This window comes from Ambystoma mexicanum, chromosome 8 (assembly GCF_040938575.1).
Source record: "Ambystoma mexicanum isolate Mex_15411 chromosome 8, UKY_AmexF1_1, whole genome shotgun sequence".
NCBI classification, from domain to species: Eukaryota; Metazoa; Chordata; class Amphibia; order Caudata; family Ambystomatidae; genus Ambystoma; species Ambystoma mexicanum.
The window spans coordinates 636,674,944-636,694,049 of record NC_090929.1 but is presented as its reverse complement, the minus strand read 5'-3'; the positions used below and the strand labels follow the sequence as shown (position 1 = coordinate 636,694,049).

Here is a 19,106-nt window from a genome sequence, read left to right as displayed (position 1 = left end):
GAGGTTTCTAAGCGCACCCGGGGATCGAACCTGTGGTACTCCATGTCTTCTTGATTCCAAAGTGAGCACGTTTTCCCAGAGCTATCCTCCCGAGGAAACATTCCACGTGTATGCAGCTGGAGGCATTGTGATGCTAGACCTTGGATAGCTCTAGGCGAGGGGCCACTGTTTGAGCTCCCACAAGATGTTCTCTATGAAAGTTTGCAGATAAAGCTAGTAGAAGTTCTCGTCAAGTTAGTAGGGGACTGCAACGTGGCGGATCTCTCATTGTTACAAGAAAACTAAAGAATTTCACAAAGGAACCGACACAGGGAGTGATAGGAGGGGACCTGTGATGGCAACACCCTGCTGAGGGGAACTGAGAAGTAGGCTGCTTTCTGGGGGTATCAAAACATTGAGGCTTTTATGTGAGGCCATCGACTGCTGATATTCCCTGATTTCAGCCCTAAGATATTAGCCCAGAGGAGAGCTCATTCTGAGGAAAAAAGTTGAATCAGGAAGCGATCACAGATTGGTCTGCTGTAGTGCCAAGCTGTGATTAGGCTTTCAGGGGAAGTGCCACCCTTGCCCCCAGAGGGTGCAGCCACAGACCTTTATGGGCTTTGCATGGGCATTACCAGAGGTGCTGCGTCTTCTGGGACTTTGGTCCCTGATGGAGAAACCTTTTTTAACCTGTGCCGTTTTAACGTGTGCCAGTGCCCGGCCGGCGGCCCCCTCTGGGGGGAGAACTAGAAATGTGTGGGTACTCTTGGGCTTGTTATCGACGGATGGGCTCTTCATTTTCCTTATTGTAGGATTTGGTCACTGAACTGCCCCCGTGCCTGTATTTTGTCCTCCACCGGTTCCCCACTGTGCTTCCGAGTTTCATCTTTCCTTTCATCTACAGTGCTCCAGATAAGATTTTGAAGTGGGAGTATTTCACTCCCTATTTTTGAAAGTTGGGAGTAAAATGATTTTTAGAGAGTAAAAATGGAAGTCCCATTCCCAATGGGAGTATTTAATAAGTGAGCACAGATATGCATAGACTGTAAAACGGAAATGTTTTGTAATAAATCTTTCAGTTTGGGTCTATTTGACCTTAAACATTTGACCTAATCACATTTGATCGAATTTATTTGACCTTTTTTCAGTCTAAAATGACCCCCCTGAGATCCCTGCCACTTCCCCTCAACCTAATCTATATCCTTACCCACCGCCAATATATATATATTTATTTAAATTTGGCTGGAAAAAAAGGTCAAATAAATTTGATCAAATGTTTAAGGTCAATTATGCTAATACCAATCTTTCTTTGCACCAAGTTATCCATGCACAAACACATACACATGTTTACCTCTTCAGATCAGGCAGATATATACCTGTATCAACCCCTATCCCTATATATACATATGTGGCTATGTATGTCCCCACCGTCCTGTTCACGTGCCTGTCTCAGGCGCTATACAGATAATCACCATATGACATCACTATGCTTACTCTCTACTACACACTATCATTCAACTAGAACACAGCGATACCCCTTATAATTCAGTCTAGCTGTTCACATACGAGTACGACCCCATGAATACCTCATCACCCTAATAAAACGCAGCTAGATGAGCACATCCCGGCCTAACTGCTCACATAGGCGTTCCTCAGCCCTAATGCAGCCAGACCCCAGTCTGGGTGTCCACCCACCAGACTGCACACATCCAACTGATATCTTCAACACCACACCTATGCCTAGGAAGCAGCTATCATCGGACGACTACACCAGCTGCACACATATGACGACTACACCAGCTGCACACATATGACGACTACACCAGCTGCACACATATCCGGTGCACTCACGTACCATACAACACTATCTCTCTCTACTATCCTGATCTACGGTTCCCAAGGGCGTTCAACCTACCAGCGCTTTGAGGTCATAACAATGATATATAAAGCGCTATATAAATGCCAAGTAACATAACATAGCATAACAGTGATGATAGTGCTACAACTGGTCCAAACAAATCCATGGAGGTGTTTGAGTGAAAGCAGGAGGACAGGCTCCTATGAGCCTGGCTCCTATTTCTTGGGGGAGTATTTTGACGCCCTTTTTCATTTTTTCAGAGTATTTGCCTACTTTTAGCGAGCACAAGTGACCAATACACTCCTTATCTGTAGGGCTGATTGTAGAGGGTGTTTATTACTAGTCGTTATTTTTAATATTATGCTATTTATTGATATGATGATATTGATATAGTGATTATGGCAGTACAACTAGAGCTATACTAATGTGGTATGTGCATTTGGCTCTTGGCATCTTAATAGTGTTGTATCTTTGGTAGTTCTATTTGTCCATTTGTGCAAAGGGCTGTTCTACCTTCTGCATTTAAATTCGCCCTCTCATGCTGAGGGGCACATTGTTCTGTTCTTAGAGGGTGGCGAGGGGCAAAGGATAAATGTCCACAAAATGCTGCCTCCTATTTTGAGAAAGTTAAAAAGAAGGTCATGTGGGGTAAGAAATAGTACAAATGCTAACTTATTTTCACAAGGCACTCCAATTATTATTATCCAAATCAAAGTACTCCTTTACCAAACCCTTGAAAGTTGGAAGGCTGAGTTTGCTATGCTGGAGCTTGATCTTGCAATTTCGAGGATACAGAGAGATCTCTTACATGTTATGTTATGTTATGTTATGTTATTTTGCATTTATATAGTGCCTTATATACCATTGGTATGGTCTGAAGGCGCTGGTAGGTTGAACGCCCTTGGGAACCGAAGTTCGGATCAGTAGAGAGAGTAGAGAGAGTCAAAGGTGCGTGTGAGCACCGGATATGTGTGCAGCTGGTGCGGAATTCGTGTAATAGCTGCTTATTAGCGGTAGGTGTGGTGGTTGAGAGATCGGGAGTATGTGTTCGTTCTGGCAGGATTTATCCAGACCGAATGTGGCTGCGTTAGGCCTGAGGAGAACGCCTGGCTGGGGGGTGTGTAACCAGCAGTGTTTACTTAGAATGATGGGGAATGTGCGGCAGATGTAGGTATGAGAACAGTTATACCGAATGGTGTCATAGTATCTCTGTGTTCTAGTTGAGTGGTGGTGTAAAGAAGAGGGTAAGCGTATGATGGGTTATATGCTCTTTCAAACGTTCCCTGCAGTCCGAACCATACTATATACGTCGCGCTAATAGGCACTTTCTCAATTCAACTTTATACAGGGAGGGTATTAGGCATAATTCTAAAATCAACTTTGCACAGAGTGGTTATTAGGAAGATTGGTCGGTTCAGCCGGGCATGCGATTAGACTATTAGGATATTGGGCACACTTCTAAATTCAACTTTCGCAGAGAGGCTATTGGGCGCACTTCTAAATTCAACTTCTAAATGCACTTCTAAATTCAACTTTCACATATAGGCTATTGGGCACGTTTCTAAATTCAACTTTCCCAGAGAGGCTATTGGACACACTTCTAAATTCGACTTTCACATATAAGCTATTGGGCACGCTTCAAATTTGAACTTTCCCAGAGGTTATTGGGCACGCTTCTAAATTCAACTTTCATATATAAGCTATTGGGCACGCTTCTAAATTCAACTTTCCCAGAGAGGCTATTGGGCACCCTTCTAAATTCAATTTTCACATAGAGTATATTGGGCACACATATAGGCTATTGGGCACACTTCTAAATTCAGCTTTCACAGAGAGGCTATTGGGCGCACTTCTAAATTAGACTTTCACGGAGAGGCTATTGGGCACCCTTCTAAATTCAATTTTCATATAGAGTATATTGGGCACACTTCTAAATTCAACTTTCACAGAGAGTCTATTGGGCACACTTCTAAATTCAACTTTCACAGAGAGTCTATTGGGCACACTTCTAGATTCAGCTTTCACAGAGAGTCTATTGGGCACACTTCTAGATTCAGCTTTCACAGAGAGGCTATTGGGCACACTTCTAGATTCAGCTTTCACAGAGAGGCTATTGGGCACACTTCTAGATTCAACTTTCACAGAGAGTATATTGGGCACACTTTTAAATTCAGCTTTCGTAGAGAGGCTACTGGGTACACTTCTAAAGTCAACTTCTAAATGCACTTCTAAATTCAATTTCTAAATTCAACCAAGGCACGCCATTAGGTGCACTTCTAAATTCAACTTTGCACAGAGAGGATATTAGGCACACTTCTAAATTCAACTTTGCACAGAGAGGATATTAGGCACACTTCTAAATTCAACTGTGCACAGAGAGGATATTAGGCATACTTCAAAATTCAACTTTGAGTGGTGGATATGCTACAATCACAACTCTATCTAGGTCAGGCACATGCTATCATTTACAATTTCATCTAAGTGTGACACTTGGTAACATTATTGCACCTGTCTTACTTTGAGGCTGGCTAATCATCATTGTTTCTCGGAGTGGCACTGGTTAACATTGGCAAGTGTGTTAGTATGTTATGCAGGACAACATTTACAGTCCAGTCTTGAATGGGTTTAGCTTGGTGGCTGAGTCTCTCTAGGTCTGCATGGTGTGAGACTATGGCAGGTTACATTATGGAAAGGTAAGGTAGGGTGGCAGGGGATTTCTGGAGTAGAGTAATTGCTCTACACCCCACCCATGCCATACTTACAGTTTTGTTGGTGTCAGTTCACTGCTGGCATCACTGGCTTCCCCTGCGGACACCTGCAGACACTTTCTGGAGCCGCCATTGTAGGAGCCGCCCTTTGCCTCGGGGTCCTTAGCTGAGGGGGCTGCTGGGCAGGGGGCTGCCCTGGAAAGGTCTGTAATGACCTGGTGACACGAGTGGTGGGCCAATCACAGAGGGGGAGGGTGGGAATAGCACAACCAGGATGCGGGTAGGGAAGCAGGCCTGGAGCACGGCAGGGCAAAAGGTGGGGAGTGTGTTTTCATGCAGTATGCGGTCGCTCAGGGGGCCTCACTCACCTGCAGCACTCCGGTCGAAAATGGAGGCCAGGGTTTGCACGGGGGCACTAGAGCCACGAGCACACAGTGGAATAGCCAATCAGGACAGGATGGGAGGGCCTGGGAGGCGGGAGGAGGAAGGGGAACCAGGAAGAAGGAGCAGGGGATCAGGGGAGGCACACAGGGCCTGGAAGCCCTTTACGGCAGATTTTTCTAGCAGTATGGGGTCGCTCAGGGGGCCTCACTCACCTGCAGCACTCCGGTCGAAAATGGAGGCCAGGGTTTGCACGGGGGCACTAGACCCACGAGCACACAGTGGAATAGCCAATCAGGACAGGATGGGAGGGCCTGGGAGGCGGGAGGAGGGAGGGGAACCAGGAAGAAGGAGCAGGGGATCAGGGGAGGCACACAGGGACTGGAAGCCCTTTTCGGCAGATTTGTACAGACATCTCTACTGTGCAATTCTGACACAGCTCCCTGCAGCTCGCATACTAACTCACTGAAGTATGTTGGTTGTACTGGAAGCGTGCCTGCCATTTTAAACACAGATCTCTACAGTAGGCAGTAGGCACACTCCATACATAAGTTACCTATTGGGATAGACATTTCTTACCTGCTGGTCACTGGAAAAACTCTGCAGCTGACCCTTTAACAGTATGTGCTATCTCAGTGACATTTGGACCTTCAACAACCAATTTTTAAAATGTTAAGATTTTTATTTTAGTAGATATTTTGACTAATGTTTAACTGTATAAAACAAACCATTAAAAAATATTTTTCTTCCTTTCGTTACAGGTGTATTTTTTGATAGATAGAAAACTGCATCTGTTCGGCCTCTTGCAAAGTCACATAGAGCACACCTCTTATAAGGGTACTTTAGTTACTTACATATCTTAGGCCATGACAGAGGTGTCTTAGGTCATGCCACCAAATGAATATTGTTAGGGCCTCCCCTCATTTTTCATCCTCCTTAAAGCACTGTTCCAGATGCTACTCAAACAGTTGGTTGAGAAACCTCTACTTCCCCCAACACCCACCTGCCCAAAACACCGGCATACAAGCACTACAGCTCCAGATCATGCTTGACAAGCCACCATACCACTCCACGCTGCCCCACGCCCACCACCTCCACATCTGCCAAGTTCTATCACTCACGCCCTCCTGCCACCCACAGAACACTAGCCTGCCTAGGCCATCCACCTGGTCATTAGCCATCCACAGATTCTCTAGAAAAAGAGCCGGGGCACCTGCTTCACGGTCTGTGCCACACCCTGTGCAATGCCCTACCTCTCCACATCCAAGAGCAGACATCCTACATCACCTTCAGAAAACTGCTAAAAACCTGGCTGTTTGACAAACCTGACTAACCTGAAACTGGGGTATCCCCCTTACCTGACTCACTGCAACATTTACTATCATGCTTCTGTGCCTGTTTCTCTTTTGTTTTTTTCCTAAGTCTGTTTTCAGCGCCGTGATACTTACGGGTTTGGGTGCTGCCAATAAACGCATTAAATAAATAAATAAAACTCAAACGCAACAAACTCAGAACACTGCCATCATGGGAGCTATAGTGAGTTTATTCCTTCCACAAAACACATATCACTGATCCATATTTTTAATTGCTTGCTAAACTCAGGTACAGCTTCTCATTAAAGTTAATTAAATATATATATATATTTATATATATATATATGGGTTGGGGTAGGGGAATAAGTTAAGGCGGGGAAGTGGGGGGTGCAGGGCTCTCACCCCACATTTTAGAGCAAAACAAATTACCAAAAATAATTCGGTCAAATTGGAAAAGGTCAAAAAAATGTGATCAAGTAGACCTAAACCCTATCACTCTACAGTGAACCCTTGACCGAATGCCCACTGGGCCAGCCATATCCCTGCGCCCAGTAGACCCTGCATACCTAGACCTATCACGGAAATTGAACATTTACACAGACCAGGACACAGTGAGTCAAGCCATACAACAACTAATACACTAACACAGCCAAGAAAAAACATGGGCTCTAGAAATAGTGTCACAATGGCAGAATGGAGCTGCCTCCCAGGAGGAAGGGCAGCACCGTATCCCAGGGCTTCGACAGGGTTCTTAAAAGATCCTACCTGATCACCCTGCCAATATATCTGGCTTGCAAGGCATGATAAGAAGTATACCCAGTTCTTGCGAAGGGAAGCTTTGTTGGCTTCCTTAAACCTTAGTGTTTTTCATATTAGAGCCTTAATGAAGTGATGATTGGAAGATATTCAAGTCTTAATCAGGCCGGACAAGATGCTCTGTTTTTCCTCACTAGTTTCTAGATGATATCCTTTTCCGTGAAGTGTGTTAGTTTTGTAAAGAAAAGCCTGAGTTTTTTGATTGTTTGTTTCCGTATGGTACTATGAATTCTTACAGTTAGGATGGAGTTTTGTGTGAGATATAGAGTTGAAGTCCGATTTGAAGGAAATCCAGTTGAAGGGTTTGCCACTGTCGCAATTATCAGTGAAACTAAGAAACTAAGGGCCTCATTACACGGAAGGCGGTTAACGGGGCCGGTAGGGCTGCCGGTCCCATTAACCCCATACTGCCTCATTACGAGGTCTCCTCGCGGGACCCGCTAAGGACGCCTGGTAAAACCAGGCGTCCTTAGCGGGTCCTGCAAGCAGACCAGGATGCAAAGAACGGGCCCATCATTAACAGGCCTGTTGTTTGCATCCTCCCCATTCCCATTGAGCCCTATGGGGGCTCGAATGGGAGTGGGGATGTACATTGTCTGGATTCCTGGAATGGGGAAATACCGGGCCCCCCAAGGTCGGAATGGCCCGGTATTTCCCCGTTCCAGGAACCCAGACCCGGTATGCGGAATGGGGGTAGCCATGCCACAAATAGCGGCATGGCTACCTCTAGGGTCGTAATGACCCCCAAAGAATTCTTATGTTGCAGCACCTGCTTCGGTTTTCCATCTGCGGTATTTTCTGTTGATCAGCCAATAGCAGGCGCCTGGTTTTCTTACAAGGCCGTTAACAGTGATATATCAAAATAGACTGTTCAAAAACTGCTGAAGACTGCTTTTAGTTGTGTCAAGCAAGATTAAATCTTCAACCTATGCTAAGCATTTGATTGGTTCACTCCCAACCTAGGCCGCAAGTTTCCAACAGAAGCAAAACGTTTTGGTAGATCTGCTACGTGTAGATTAAGTAGAGTGTGGGTACGGGCACATCCTTGCTTTACTCCCGGATACGTGTGTATTACCCTAGATGTATTCTCTTGTTCATTAAGCTGTATGTTTCTGACAGCCCCTGCAGAGCATGGATTGCCGCTATCAATCCCAGATATCATCTAGCCGAACATGTCATCTGGGACATCACACTGGATGAGCCAAAGGTATGGAATGTTGACAGGTCAAATTGCCATGTCTGCCCCCCTCTAACAACAGACGTTTTGTCGCAGTGTCTACTTGCCAGCGACCCACCAGTCAGAAGAACACCTACCCTTGGGGTTGAAATCCTGTTTTTAAGATCATGGATACACCAAGGTAATCTTTTTTTCTTCCTGGCTGGCTAGGGCTGACCATGGGTCTTCCATGATTGTTTTCCCATTGTTTCTATCAGGATAATATGTGTTCTAGTGCAGCCTTTTTCACTCACAATACTCACATCTCGAATCTGATGACAGGGCAACACAACTTTGTGGCTTACAATATCCGATAGCTTGGGGGAACCCAGAAAAACATAAGGAATATTGCTTCCATTTAATATTCTCTTGGCACAGCAGGAATGAAGTTGGCACGCAACGGCATGGCAAGAGGACCATGCCAGCTCTCACTAGTACAGTTAATGCATTCCTTAGATTTTGCTTTATGTTACAGGAGTAAACATTAAAACACATATGGATTACCATTATACGATACATTTATTTCGAATGTTCAACCAATGCAGAAAGCAGACATAAGTTGCATGGCAAATCAAACCAAAATATAAAGTAGAAAAACGGTCAAGAATGGAATACATCATACATGAAACCACCAAATACAAATGTTAGACGTTATCTGTTTAAAACACTTTATAAACCTCTGTAAACCATGCGATCATTTATCATAGTTCCTCCTGCTTTCAATGGTCTAAATGCACGTGCAAAAGACACTATATCATAAAGAAAAAATACAGATGCTTAAAATAAAACAGTATACTGCCATTTCAGGATGCACATTGATATGATGGATTATCCAAACTTGGTAACCCAAAGTCTACTTCAGAAATAATTTGGATATTTCTATCTTTTCCATGCCAAGAAGACATCATTTGCTATTTCCAGAAGACAAATCAGTATTGCGGCTAAATTGGGGGGCATTCTGGACAGTATATAATGTACGTATCCTAAATAGAGAGTGGAGCACAGGTACAGCGGACAGAAACGCAGGTAGTAAGGAAGGGCCACCTTAGCAGGATTGCAAATGCAAATACCTAATTAGGACTGATTCTGCCGGGCCTAGAGACCTAGGCGACTCCTCACTGATGATGCCCAACAAGGCTGAAACATGTCTGGGGATGCTTGTGTTCTCGAAGGGATGTGACCTAGCAGTTTGGGCTGGACTGCCCCTTTTGGGGTAGGACCAAGCCTGATTTGCATATGGTTTTTCCCCTTCTGTAATGGCTCGGCAGGCTGAAAAACGATGGTCTGGAGGGTTGCCCTGAGCTGTGCCCATGGTTATGATTAATTCAAAACCTTCCAGCCATCACCTTTTCGTTTTGCCTGATTCTATATCTGGACACAGGGATCTAGTGGAGACTCCCACAATCTAAACTGGGCTTTCAGACAGTGAGGTCTATGAGGGAGGGCAGCATCTAAATAGGGGTGCCTGAACTGGGACAATTTACAGGAGCAAGCCAAGTGGGCACCTCTGGCAACCTCCATGCCTCTAGTAAGCAGCCGCTGATTCAAAGCTGCCTCAATAATGTGACAATCAGATTTGCGAAAGTCAAGGCGTGTTCACCACACGTGGCACGGCTCAAATTCATTAGAGTATAATTAGGTGTAAAAATCATAGTATACAATCCTAGGTGGGTACAGATCATAGATCTTTAGCAATAGCTCTGTAGAGTGCATCCATAGTGTTGATCCATAGACAGACCCAATATAGTGGTGGCCTTGATTATGGAACAATGGGCGACTTTCATCCCTAGTAAACTTATACCTCACTGTCCTGTCCTTTTGTTGTCTTCCTGTGTTCTTGTTGCGCCCGATGCCTGCGGGCTGCCGGCACATTATGAACATAAAAATAAATAAATTAGATTAAATCCCTCCTTGCCATTGCCAGGGTAGACGTAAGTAAAGACAGTAAAGATATGTAAAATAGGTTGTCTGTGACTTGAAGAAAAGGAAAGTGCATAAAGTCATAGACCCAAAGCTCAGCCCTATATAAAGCAGCTGCCCTGATGGTTGCTCTCTATGCACTTTGAGTGGGGCACATACGGTACAGCCCCCGTACCTAGAATTGAAATGTATTGTACGGGTGATAAATCTATTTAAGAGATATACTAACCCTGCCTATAGGTTTTTTAGTTTCTAAGACTTGATTGTTTAAAGAGAAGGATCAGGCAACACCAAATGGCATGGCAAGGGTTAATATCTCACAAATGTTGGCATTACCAGCCAGTTATGTTTCAGCACAAACGATCAATCATGCAGCGGCCATGTCAGGGTGTTACCCACTCTGGCAACCAGTACTGAATGACCTGGGGATGGCAGCGGAGGGACTGGAATATCGGCACACTATGGAGCATCAGCGTTTACTGTTTACGGTACAGAGTGGAAGGGAGGGATTTACAAACCGTTTTCCAATGAGGTTTTGCCACAGGAAAAGGCTTTTGTAAATCAGGCCCATAGTCGTTAATGCAGATGTTGAAAACGGTTGATGCCAAAGTCGACTCCTACTTGACCCCCACCGTATACGGATTTCCTGTGATCGTTCACAGTATTACAGAGAATTTCACCATAGATATCAGTATGTACCAGTCTTATTATTTCATATAGGCCTTTATGTATGACTACGACTGACAGTACAGAAATCAAATCATCATGGGGGGATAATATTAAAAGTTTATTTAATAACAAAAAAGGCTAAAGAAACAGAGTTTTTGTGCAGATTCACGTATTTAAATAATATACGATGTAATTACCTTGTATAATAGTCAATTGACCAGAACAAAACCTTGCACGTGCCAGAGGGAGTACATTATGAATACCAAGTCAATCCATGAGCCTCCAAATCAGGGGTCTGCAACCTTTGGATCTCCAGATGTTTCAGAGTATTGCTCCCATAATCCCTCATCATTGACTATAGTGGCTAGTGCAGAGGAGGGTCTAGTACAAAGCAACTGGAAAGCCCAAGTTTGCAGACCCTGCTCCATGCCCTATGACACTTCAATGTAGGGTTTTGGTACATGTGCAAGAATCATTTCTTCTGATCAGTATCATAACATTGTTTGAAAGTAATAACTCTTGTTTTTCTTTTACTGTTCTTATTTTGTTCATTATTATTTTATTGGCGATTTCAAATTGACTCACTTCAGCAAAATGAAGGGGAAAGGAATGGGAGAAAGGCAGTAGGGTAGGGGAGACGCAGAAAAGGAAATGGTGAAAACAGGGAGTACGAGCTTATCCTAAGCTTTGAATTTTCTTTAACAGTTGCGCCGGAATACCCCCGGGTCTGGCGCGCATTAGAAATGAATAAAACAAACAAACAAACAAACAAAAAAACCAACAAGCTATAGCAGTCCCATTTACATGTTACTTCAAGAGTACATGCCTGAAACTTCAGGTGCTACCGTAAGGAGGATAAGATTTCACTTGAGGTAACAAGAATGATCTGTTCCCCTTAGTGGAGGGAATTTTCTAATCGTTGCCTGCTTAGGTTTTTAGAAACTGTAGGTATTAGCAAGGTTTTTCACATCCGGGCTGTGCATTTTCCTTAGGCGTTGATCCTGGTTAGACTGCACTGCCAAAAGTATTACTGGTTGGTCTTTGTGGTGCTACCTAGGAAACACATTATTTTGCTGCCATTCATTCCGTTATTTGCTATTGTTGTCTGCGAGTCGATAACTATGCAATGACATTTGAGATGTAGTGAATGTCTCGGATGTGTTGTTTCTCATGAAAGTATGGAATCCTTCTTTGTGAAATGACTTCACCTTTGAACTTTTCAACATTGTGTATCTGCTCCTATCATCTTCCTCTGTCCTGATCCTCGCTTTGCCTCCAAAACCCCAATGCATGCTAATTTCTCTCTTCCCCTCTTCCCCTCTTCCCCTCTTCCCCTTCACTTGGCAACACCATCTTTTGGCTTGTGCACAGAACCCATCTGGAAGCAATAGCCACAACAGTGTTAGGATGCCTTACCTCGTGGACGCTGGGGTAGGGAATGTAATCTTCTTCCGTCTACAGGGACAAAAAAGAGAAGCTGTCAGTCATGTCACACGATACTGTCCTCCAACACAAAAGGCCATTGATTAAGTAGATTGGTACATTGTGGTGATTGCCAGTGATGACATGTGCCCTCTGTGGGTTGGGCTTCTTTCCGTTCTATACTGTTACAGTGCTACAGGACCAACATGGCATGCAAAGTGTGATGCAGACGCCGAAGTGTAGAATGGACGTGACTGATTCAGGATGGAGGAAGGCCAGACATGTAGGAAAGATTGCAAGCTGATCTTGGGCAGATACTGTGCATCTCAGTTGCAGGTGGGCTGGCCTTTTTTGGAGATTAGGGCGTTTATTTAAATAGGTGGTTGTTTCTAGCCACACTACAAGACCAGTGTGGCTATTGCAGAGTACTTTCATGCACGGAGTTTTGAGCTCAACTGGTATTAGAAGCCTGTATTTTTGTACTATCCCCAGGTGTTATGTTTAAATACACATGACCCTCTGTCGAGGGCTAGAGATACAGGACTGTGAATGGAAATATTCGATTTTAAAAATATCTTTGTGTACGAAGACCTAAACAATTCACAAGCAATGCGACACATGTTATGTTACTTGGCAATTGAATAGCGCCTAATGTATCATTAGTAGGATCTCAAAGCGCTGGTAGGTTGAACGCCATCGGGAACCGTAGCTCAAGTCAGTAGAGACAGAGTGTCGTACGGTGCGTGGGTGCATCGGATATGTGTGCAGCTGGTGTCGTTGTTGGATGATAGCTGCTTCATAGCGAAAGGTGTGGTGCTGAGGAAATCAGTTGGATGTGTTCAATCTAGTGGGTGGACACCTAGTCTGGGTTCCCGCTGCGTTAGGCCTGAGGGACGCCTATGCGAGCAGCTAGCTGGAATGTGCCTCAGCTAGCTGCATTTTATTAGGGTGATGAGGTGATCATGGAGTCGTGTTCGTATGTGAACAGCGAGGCCGAATTAACAGGGGTATAGCTGTGTTCTGGTTGAGTGATGGTGTATAGTTTAGAGTAGGCGTAGTTGTGTCATATGGTGGTTATCGGTATAAGTGCCTGAGACCAGGCATGTGAGCAGGACAGTGGGGACGTACATAGCGACATACAGTTATATAGCGACAGGATGGATACAGGTATATATGGGATACAGATATATATGGGGATACAGGTAGATAGCATATATAGGGGATACAGATATTTGGCAACATCATGGTGAATAGGTGTTGCCAACATCCGTTCCATCCGTTCCATCCACTTCATCCATTCCATCCACTCCATCTGTTCCATTCACTCCATCCGTTCCATCCACTCCATCCATTCGATCCATCCACTCCATCCATTCGATCTGTCCACTCCATCCATTCAAACCCTTCCATTTGTTCCATCTGTTCCATCCGTTCCATCCGTTCCATCCGTTCCATCCCTTCCATTCATTCCATCCTTTCTGTCCGTTCCATTCAGTTTATCTGTTTTAATCACTCTATCCGTTCCATCCACCCCATTTACTCTTTATTTTCTCTGTTCGATCAACTCTGACATTCTGTTTACTGTGTCTATTCGCTATGATTAGTCCATCCATCGACTTCATTCACTCCAATCATTCCCTCTGATCCATCCATTATGTCCTATCATGTGGGTGTGCATCAAGTAGGACAGCTTCGTTGTGTGTTTCATCGTTCAGTTGCTGGGTTTGGACACATCTTTGGGTGGTCATCGGTGTTATGGGAAGAGCCACGTTTTCAATAGTTTGCGGAATGACACGTAGTCTAAGGTGAGTCGGATGTGGGGCTGAAGCAAATTCCATAGAGTGGGGGCCAAGGCTGAGGACGAGGATGCTCCTATCCTGACTGAGTTGGTGTTTGGTATCACTAAAAGGAGGGCGGAGCTTGATCTTAGAGTGCGTGGTGTGTGGTAGGGTTTTAGCTTGTCTTGCAGGTATAGAGGGCCAGTTTTGTGCACTGCTCAGTGGGTGACGCATAGGGTTTTGAAAGTGGCCCTTCGTCCAACTGGGAGCCTGTGGAGAGTTCTGAGAGCTGGAGAGGTGTGGTCTCTTGGGCCCAGTGCTAGTAGCATTTTGGCGGCAGCGTTTTGCGCTCTTTGTAATTGAATGAGGTGGTATGCCCGGACTCCGAGATAGAGGGAGTTAGCGTAGTCCAGTCTCGACATTACAATAGACTGAACACCGTCAAGTCTGTTAGGAAAGGAGAGGTAGGGAAAAATGCGAATTTTGAGGTGGCAATGACAAGACTTAGATAGTTTGAGTCGAGAGTGCAACCAAGGTTTTTTACTGTGGCCGGGGTGGTGGGTGGATTGCCCATGGATGTGGGCCAAGGTAAAGGGTTGGGGAGAAGCTTGGTGTTGCCGCTCATCCAACGATCAATGTCATGGAGGGAGGCTGCGAGGTCGGGCTGAGATTTGTAGTATGAGTTGAAGAGTTTTAGGATTATTTGCGTGTCATCGGTGTAGTTGTAGCACAGGATATTGTGCAGGTGGATTATTCCAGGGAGGGTGGACATATAGAGGTTGAACAGGAGGGCGGATAGGCATGCTCCTTGTGGTATTCCATTATTGACTGGTTGAGCGACGGAGGCAAAGGTGGAGAGGAGGGTTATTTGTTTCCTGTTGTTGAGGAAGGAGGATATCCATTTGAGAGCGTTTCCACTGATACCTAGGGAGTGGAGGTGGTCAAGTAGGATTGAGTGGTTAATTGTGTAGAAGGCGGCAGAGAGGTCTAGGAGTATTACTGCAGCGCATCCTGCAGAGTCCACAGTGATCTTAAGATCGTCCCAGATTGCGGCCAGAGTGGTTTCGGTTCCATGTCGTGGTCTGAAGCCTGATTGTGTGGGGTCCAGGAGGTTGTTGGATTCGACAAAGGCATTTAGTTGGGAGTATGTGGTTCGATCAATGAGTTTTGCAAGGAACCTGGTGTTTGAGATGGGGCAGTAGTTTTTGGGGTTGAGGGGGTCAAGGGATTTTTTTTTTTAGAAGAGGCTTGACATGTGCAGTTTTAAAGGTGCCGGGGAAGATTCCTGAGCTGAGGGTGGTTCTTGTGTACTCTCCAGCGCAATGTTTTGGGCACACAATCTAGGTGCAAGATTCAACACAGTGATGTTTGGGCACACTACCTCGATTTAAGTTCAACACAGTGCAACTTTGGGTACAAGCCTGTTGGAACTATTAGGGCATACTCAAAGTTTTTGGACACGCTATCTAAATTCAAACTTCAACAAGGTAAAAGGTTTTTAGGGGACGACAGAGTAAAATTATTAGGCACACTCAATGTTGTTGGGCACACAATCTTGATGCAAGATTCAACACAGTGACGCTATTAGGACACTCAATGTCGTTGGGCACACAATCTAGATGCAAGATTCAAGACAGTGACGCTATTAGGGCACACTCAATGTTGTTGGGCACACTTTCTAATTCAAACTTTAGCACAGTGACACTATTAGGGCACGCTCAATGTTGTTGGGCAGACCATCTAGATGCAAGACTCGAGACAGTGACGCTATTAGGGCACCCTCAATGTTGTTGGGCAGGGGTAGAACTGTTCCCGTTCCCCATTTTCTCTGATTATGCCACTGTTGTGGACTTTGCCAGCTCAGGGACACAGTGGTCCCGACACCTCTTCTCTTAGGTAAAGTTCTAATTTAATATGAAACACATATTTTCAGATCTCACTGGTGACAAACTTGAGCCACAAGTGTGCCGCGGGCATGCATGGAGAGGTAAGTGGGGTGGGAAGGAGATACAGGGTCCATGTTAACGTTGGTGTTTGCACATTATTTCATTAAGCAGACATAGTAAAAGGACGTATGTTCATCATGCTTAACTGAAGTCTTTTTACTATGTTTATACATAAATTAATACTATGCAAATCGTAACTTGCACTCGTTTGTAAGCATTCAAAAGTATTTACTAGGCATACAGCCATTATTTTAAGTACACACTTGTAAATTACAGCACATTTTCGATGCTGGTATCAAAACATGCTGTAATTTGTCAAAGCACACTTTAAGGACGGCCATATGCAGTAAATACATTTTAACCCAAAGCAAGGTTGCTAGTGCGGGGTTTCACGCTATTATATTAAGCAGTGACATTGTAGTCAGTGTCTTGCGTGATGTAGACAGCGGCTGAAGTAGTAGTGCCAGTGGTGTTCACTGGCTTCCCCCTTCTTTGTTTCTAGTAAGCAAGATAATATTAACCCCTTAAGTGCCAAGGACGAGTATGCCCGTCCTTTTTGCATAGACTTGCATAATAGCCTGGCCCATAACCCTGCTGCGAAAAGAAAATTGGGACATTTCCATATCAAAACAAAGCCTACACTGGCTTCTCAGTGTGCAAGCAAGCTGTTACAGGCAGCAATGTCGGCCACACCTATGAGGATGGACAATATCAGGCAAAATTGAAAACAAGTACTTGCCAACTAACAGCTTCCACATGTGTATCTTGCACAGGTTTTCTACACACAACGCACCGATGTGGGCAGTGGGGGATACATTGCTTTGATGACATAGGGCCGCATTACAACTCCGGCGGTAGCCATGCCGGTAAAAACAGCAGTGTGCTGCCGGAGCTGTGTATTTTTTCCGGCGCCTGGCAATGGGTAATCAATGGGGCATTACAGCCCCGGCGATCCCTGAAGACAGGCGTCAGAAAAAGTTACTCGCCCTTCCCATTGAGCCCCATAGGACTCAATGGGAATGGGGAGGACGGTAGCACCGGCACCATTTATAACCATTACAACCCTGCTGGTCCGTTGTGACCGGACCGGCAGGGTTGTAATGAGGCCCATAGTTTCAAATGAAAGTAATTGTACATTTCAATTGATGATGCATTTGGTTGAAATGTTTTACCTTTTGAAACGTTGTACTTTTTTATACAACATCTTAATTCAAGGAGGAGTGGGCAGGCTGTTAGTGATGGGGCCAACCAAGGAAACCTAGCGTGCACGACAATGTCGGGAGAAGGATAACCATGAGTGCTAAGCTATTACAAGACCAATATGAGCAAAGTCTTGTCCTAAGGACCTGTCAGGTGGAGGTGGATGGAGCTGAACAAACTGCATATTACACACAGGTCTAAACATATCAGAAAACCTATGGCCAAGAAGTGTACCAAAAATGGTTATGAAAATGTGACTCCGGCAGGGGAGAGGGGACCGTGCAACACATTTTTCAAGGGTTGCAGCCACGCTGGTTGACAGCCAATTGAGTTGAAGCAGATTTCAGTTTAGCTGTAACTGATATCCGGTGGTAAAACAGAGAATTGTGCTTTAACGTCACAAAGAACAGTTCCAGAATGGTGAAAATGGTCGCAAGAAGTAGTGGAGCTGTTAACAGTGAAAAAAAGAAAAGTAGTGGAACACCGCTCCCGACCGTTCCCGCTCACTTTGACCACTGCCTATCGCTTATTTCAATGAATTGCCTGCACTCCAAACTGGCCTTTCAATAATAGCTTAGCTGTTAGTGCAGTGGCCGTGTAGTAGAAGCACTGTGTAGTGGTGACTGTGCAATGTTTGGCATGTGTGTTGTGGCGGCAGGGAGGATGCATTTCTCCTCTGTGCATGTTAGAATATAGGCTGGTATCGTGGGCCTAGCAGTGAAACTGTGTCACACCAATGAGTGCCACTAAAATCTATGCTCGTAATGAATTTGCAGGTGGAAAAAGCTTTGTGCTGGGAGAAGGTGGTATTTATTTCTAAGCTATGATTGTCCGGCGCAGAAGTGCAGAGGATGAAGCAGAGGCATTTGGGAAAAACGAAAGAGGAAGGTCCGTTTCTTAGGAGAGTGGATTAGTATTACTGCAGCAGAGATCTGTCTTAATCCTGTAGATTATAGGGTGAAATCCCTGGGGCAGGCTCTGCCTTTCATTCCTCCAAGGTCCAAAAGGTGGCATTAACACCCCGTTCCAATGTCTGGAACAGTGGTTAACGGCCCGGCAGCCTAACTTAATGGCCCGAGCGAAGCGAGAGCCGTTAACGAGGTTTCCAGGCCACTACCCTCCCTGCCTCTGTTCCAGCCCTTGGAATGGGGCGTTAATGCCATAAGCATCCCGGGTTACCAAAGCAGTAACTACAAGGTGCTACAGAAAAGAGTATTTTCATTCATTGAATGGGATGCCACACGTGTCCCGTTCAGTGAATAAAAATATTTTGCCCAGATGGCCACCATGGACGGGAAGGTGGAGCTCCATACGGCCACCAGCCGGGGCACTGAGGGCGGCAGAGCAAGCTGCAAAAAGGTAAGTGGTGGAGGAAGAGGGGTTGGGAGTTGGCAAAAAAAAAGACAGGGGGTGGTGAAAGATGGTGACCTGCGGTGGGGGAGGCAGACTGCAGGTTCTGTGGAACGCGCTCTGAGATCGGAGATTTCAGCCGACATTCTGCGGAACCTGATGGGCTGCGCATCCGGGCCCAGGTGCTAATGATGAAATTTGTGCAATGGAAGGGATTGAGACAGGCACAGTTTATCCAGGGCTTTAAGGGCGCTCATTGGTGGATTTGAGTAAATGACCCTCCTTGAATGGCAGTAAAATTTTTAAAAGTATACATCAATCCCTCCAATATCAATTTGGACTTCCCGATTTTAGGAGTAACTGGCATATCCCACTCTCATTTTTCCTGTAAGAGTGACATTTTCAGCCTTGGTGAAACAGACTAACTTCCAGTTGTGATCTGTAAAAAATGCACTCATTATTTTAAAGATCGTTGCAGCACAAACTGGTGGGAACTGTGACAATGTACGCCACTGATCATTCTAACACTCGATACAATGGAGTATCC

The 19,106-nt window shown here is 45.1% G+C and overlaps 1 protein-coding gene across 8 annotated transcripts in view; it reads right to left on the bottom strand.

The window, feature by feature from the left end:
* RAP1GAP (RAP1 GTPase activating protein) overlaps nt 1-19,106 on the bottom strand; it is a 1,905,843-nt gene that overhangs the window by 241,999 nt on the left and 1,644,738 nt on the right. For all 8 annotated transcript variants that reach the window (XM_069610366.1, XM_069610364.1, XM_069610368.1 and 5 more), the window contains one exon: nt 12,280-12,318. In XM_069610366.1, coding sequence (XP_069466467.1) covers nt 12,280-12,318 — 39 coding nt within the window. The remainder of the gene's footprint in view (nt 1-12,279; nt 12,319-19,106) is intronic.